The sequence below is a fragment of the Austrofundulus limnaeus genome, unplaced genomic scaffold (assembly GCF_001266775.1).
Source record: "Austrofundulus limnaeus strain Quisiro unplaced genomic scaffold, Austrofundulus_limnaeus-1.0 Scaffold157, whole genome shotgun sequence".
NCBI classification, from domain to species: Eukaryota; Metazoa; Chordata; class Actinopteri; order Cyprinodontiformes; family Rivulidae; genus Austrofundulus; species Austrofundulus limnaeus.
In genome coordinates this window covers 341693-344631 of record NW_013952559.1, presented here as the reverse complement: position 1 = coordinate 344631, position 2939 = coordinate 341693, and the positions used below count along the sequence as shown (strand labels likewise).

Here is a 2939-nt window from a genome sequence, read left to right as displayed (position 1 = left end):
TTGCATCATGACATTGAGAGAAAATACGTTTTTGTTTGTGTTCTGCAGGAAGACAAAAAAAGCAATGATTAAAATTCAAAGACCCCCTTGTTTTTCACTCTCCTAACCCCCCTCCACCCTTCATGCTCTCCTTTCTTGGCAGTAAGGCATCATAAAGTGAAGTCTTACAGCTTTTTGAGGGTTAAAACAACCCATTTTGGTTTAACAAGGTGATCCAGTGTGATTTCTTTCCCCCTCTCCTCCTCTTCGCTTGTCTTTCTCTCTCCTCGCACTTCTTAAACCAACTGACAGAATATCCTGTTTTGCATCCTCTCTCTCTCTCTCTCTCTCTCTCTCCCCTCCTTTTTTTTCTCTCCTCGCACCCCTTTTCCCTCCTTTTCTCCTTAAAGGCCTTGACAGGCTCGCTGGGGATAAAAACCTGCAGCCCGGGGGAGGTGAGTGACATTTTGGAGCAAGATGGCAAGAGGGACGGTGGCCACGTACCTGCATGGAGTGCTTCTCCTGACTCTGTGGAAACCCTCGCTGCAAGGAGGTGGGTCCCGTTCACCTGCGGGTCAGGTGCCACACAACTCTGTGMAGCTGTGCCAGCAGACAAGAGATATAAGAGGAGAGCTTTTTCTTTGCTGATGGTTGAATAGATTTTATTTAATTTATTTAGAAAMCCTTGTGGGCTGACAGTAACGATAGCAATAATCATGCAGAACTGTTCTATAAGTGCAGCATTTCTTGAAAAACTGAGAAGAAGTCATGATTTTTAACTAGAAGGAACTTTGTTTTCTTACATTTACTCAATTCAGGTGTAATAATTTTACATCCATCTATTGCATTTTGCAGCAGAAGTGGTGAAGTAAAAAAGTTAAAGAACAGTTCTGCAGATCAGATTCATATTTAGCTGCAGCGTCTGAGCTGAGTTTTCAGTAGACAGGTGTTTTAAGCCCACCATTCAAATTATTTACCCAAAATCTTTATATATATAATTGTGAAATATCTTCAAAGGTTTTAGCTTTAACTTAAATTATAAAAGAACTTTCCATAACTCAGTAATAAACTTTTAGAATAACAAACATGCTTGACGTGTTTGATTTTAAAATACAATATGTTTGTGGGTTTTTAATCTAAAATTCACGGGGCAGGAGATCTAGGGCAGAGGTTCTAAAACTGGGGTCTCAGGACCCCCAGGGGTCTGTGAGTCATGTCTTGGGGGTCCTCAAAAAATTTAAATAAATTGTTAATTTGTTTTTTTTAATGCATATAGGGAATAATGCACTAATAAAAAAAATACTAAACCAAACAAAAAAATATTACCATGGCATTTAGGGGTTAAAATAACAGTAAATTGTTTAGCATTAACAACATGGGGTTTATGAGGGGGTCCCTGGAATTTTTTTCAACCTTGTAAGGGGTCCCCAGACCCAAAATGTTTGAGAACCACTGATCTAGGGGGTTCCCAAACTWTTCAGTCTTTCATCAACAAAATAAAAACTGCAGATAAGTGACTCCAAGTACTGGTTGAAGCAAACAAATATGGATAAAATTCCATTTAGCAAAAAATCTTGTCAACCAATAGATTCTTTATTTTACGTTTATAACTGGTACTTTTGCCTTAAAATGAAGGTAAATATTTGGTAATCAATTAGTTTGATTTTTGTGGATCTTCTCAAGACTGCTTAGTGTTTTGTGACACAAAACGTTGGCTTCCAACCTCAATTATATCAACCACTGGTCTGACAGCAACACTATAACCGTGTGTTTCAAGTATTATGCCTCTAAATTCTTATTTTATTATATTTTTGTGTCTAATTTTGAGTTAATCAAGGCTAAGAGAATCTTTTCACTGTTTTTCATGATGTAATTCAATCTAAAATTAGTTTTAAAACTCTATATTTGGCTTTGATTAATTCTGTTGAATGAGTGCTTCTATTTTGAGGTACTTAAATGCTTCAGTTAGTTTGAATTAAAAAAAAAACCTCATGGCAACAGCAAGAGTTTATCTTTGTTATAATTAGTACGTTTTAGAAGCTCAGAATGTACCCAGAACACCTAAACAATTTTCTTCCTGGGTAAAACGTTGCCCATTTGACTTTTAAACAAAGTGGAACAATTTATCCCTGMATGTTTCCATCACCTGGCGACTGTAACGAGCCAAAGCTGCTCTCTGCACCACACTACAAAGTCTTTCTGCGGCTTTTCTTTGTCTTAATTAAATCAGAGGGAAGTGTAGAGCTGTCAGGAAATGAGGGGTGAACGGAGGATTGTGTAAACTGAGGTCCTCGGCAGCGAGGGACGCTGTTACAAACCACAGYTCCTTCAGCCATCGGGATGTGTAACTTCTGAGTCATCAAAACAAAACTGGGAGTGAATCCATTCAGTAGTTTCCTCTGAACATGATTACCGGCGTGTACATCACGTCATAAGCCTCGTGAGGCTTGTCGTAAACAGCACCAAATTCATGGATTTTATRAACCAAAGATATTGAACAAACACAGAAGAAAAAGGATTAAACAATAGATCCAAAGTATAGTATGATTCATCCAATAATTGAAAACATGTTCCAATTTGAACCACAAATTTTAACCAGCTGGCTGCAGCAGAGAAAACAGCCACCAAACTGTTAAGTTCTTTGGAGCCAGTCTGGCATGGCCAACAGCAGCGATGGCTGATATGAGATTAAATAAGACTCATAATTAAACACGACTGGCAATGAAGATAGCAATCTTTCAAAACAATAAACCCATTTTTGCTCAATTTGAGTGTAAATTTGCAGTTGTAAAGTAACTAAGTACAAATACTTCTTTACTGTAAAGTAGAATTTTTGGGTATGTAATTATTTTTCTGCCTACTTTTTACTTCTACTTCTTACATTTTCACATAATTATCTGTACTTTCTACTCTTTACATTTTAAAAAAAGACAAGAAGTGACAATTTTCTATAGAAAATT

At 37.1% G+C, this 2939-nt stretch overlaps 1 protein-coding gene across 1 annotated transcript in view; it reads left to right on the top strand.

The window, feature by feature from the left end:
• Positions 1-324: 324 nt before the first annotated feature.
• The window catches only part of elnb (elastin b), a gene marked incomplete at its 3' end in the record, with an annotated part of 8434 nt that continues 5819 nt past the window's right edge, over positions 325-2939 (top strand). Inside the window, 1 exon segment of the mRNA XM_014016892.1 lies at positions 325-532. Within this exon segment, the coding sequence (XP_013872346.1) occupies positions 457-532 (76 nt within the window).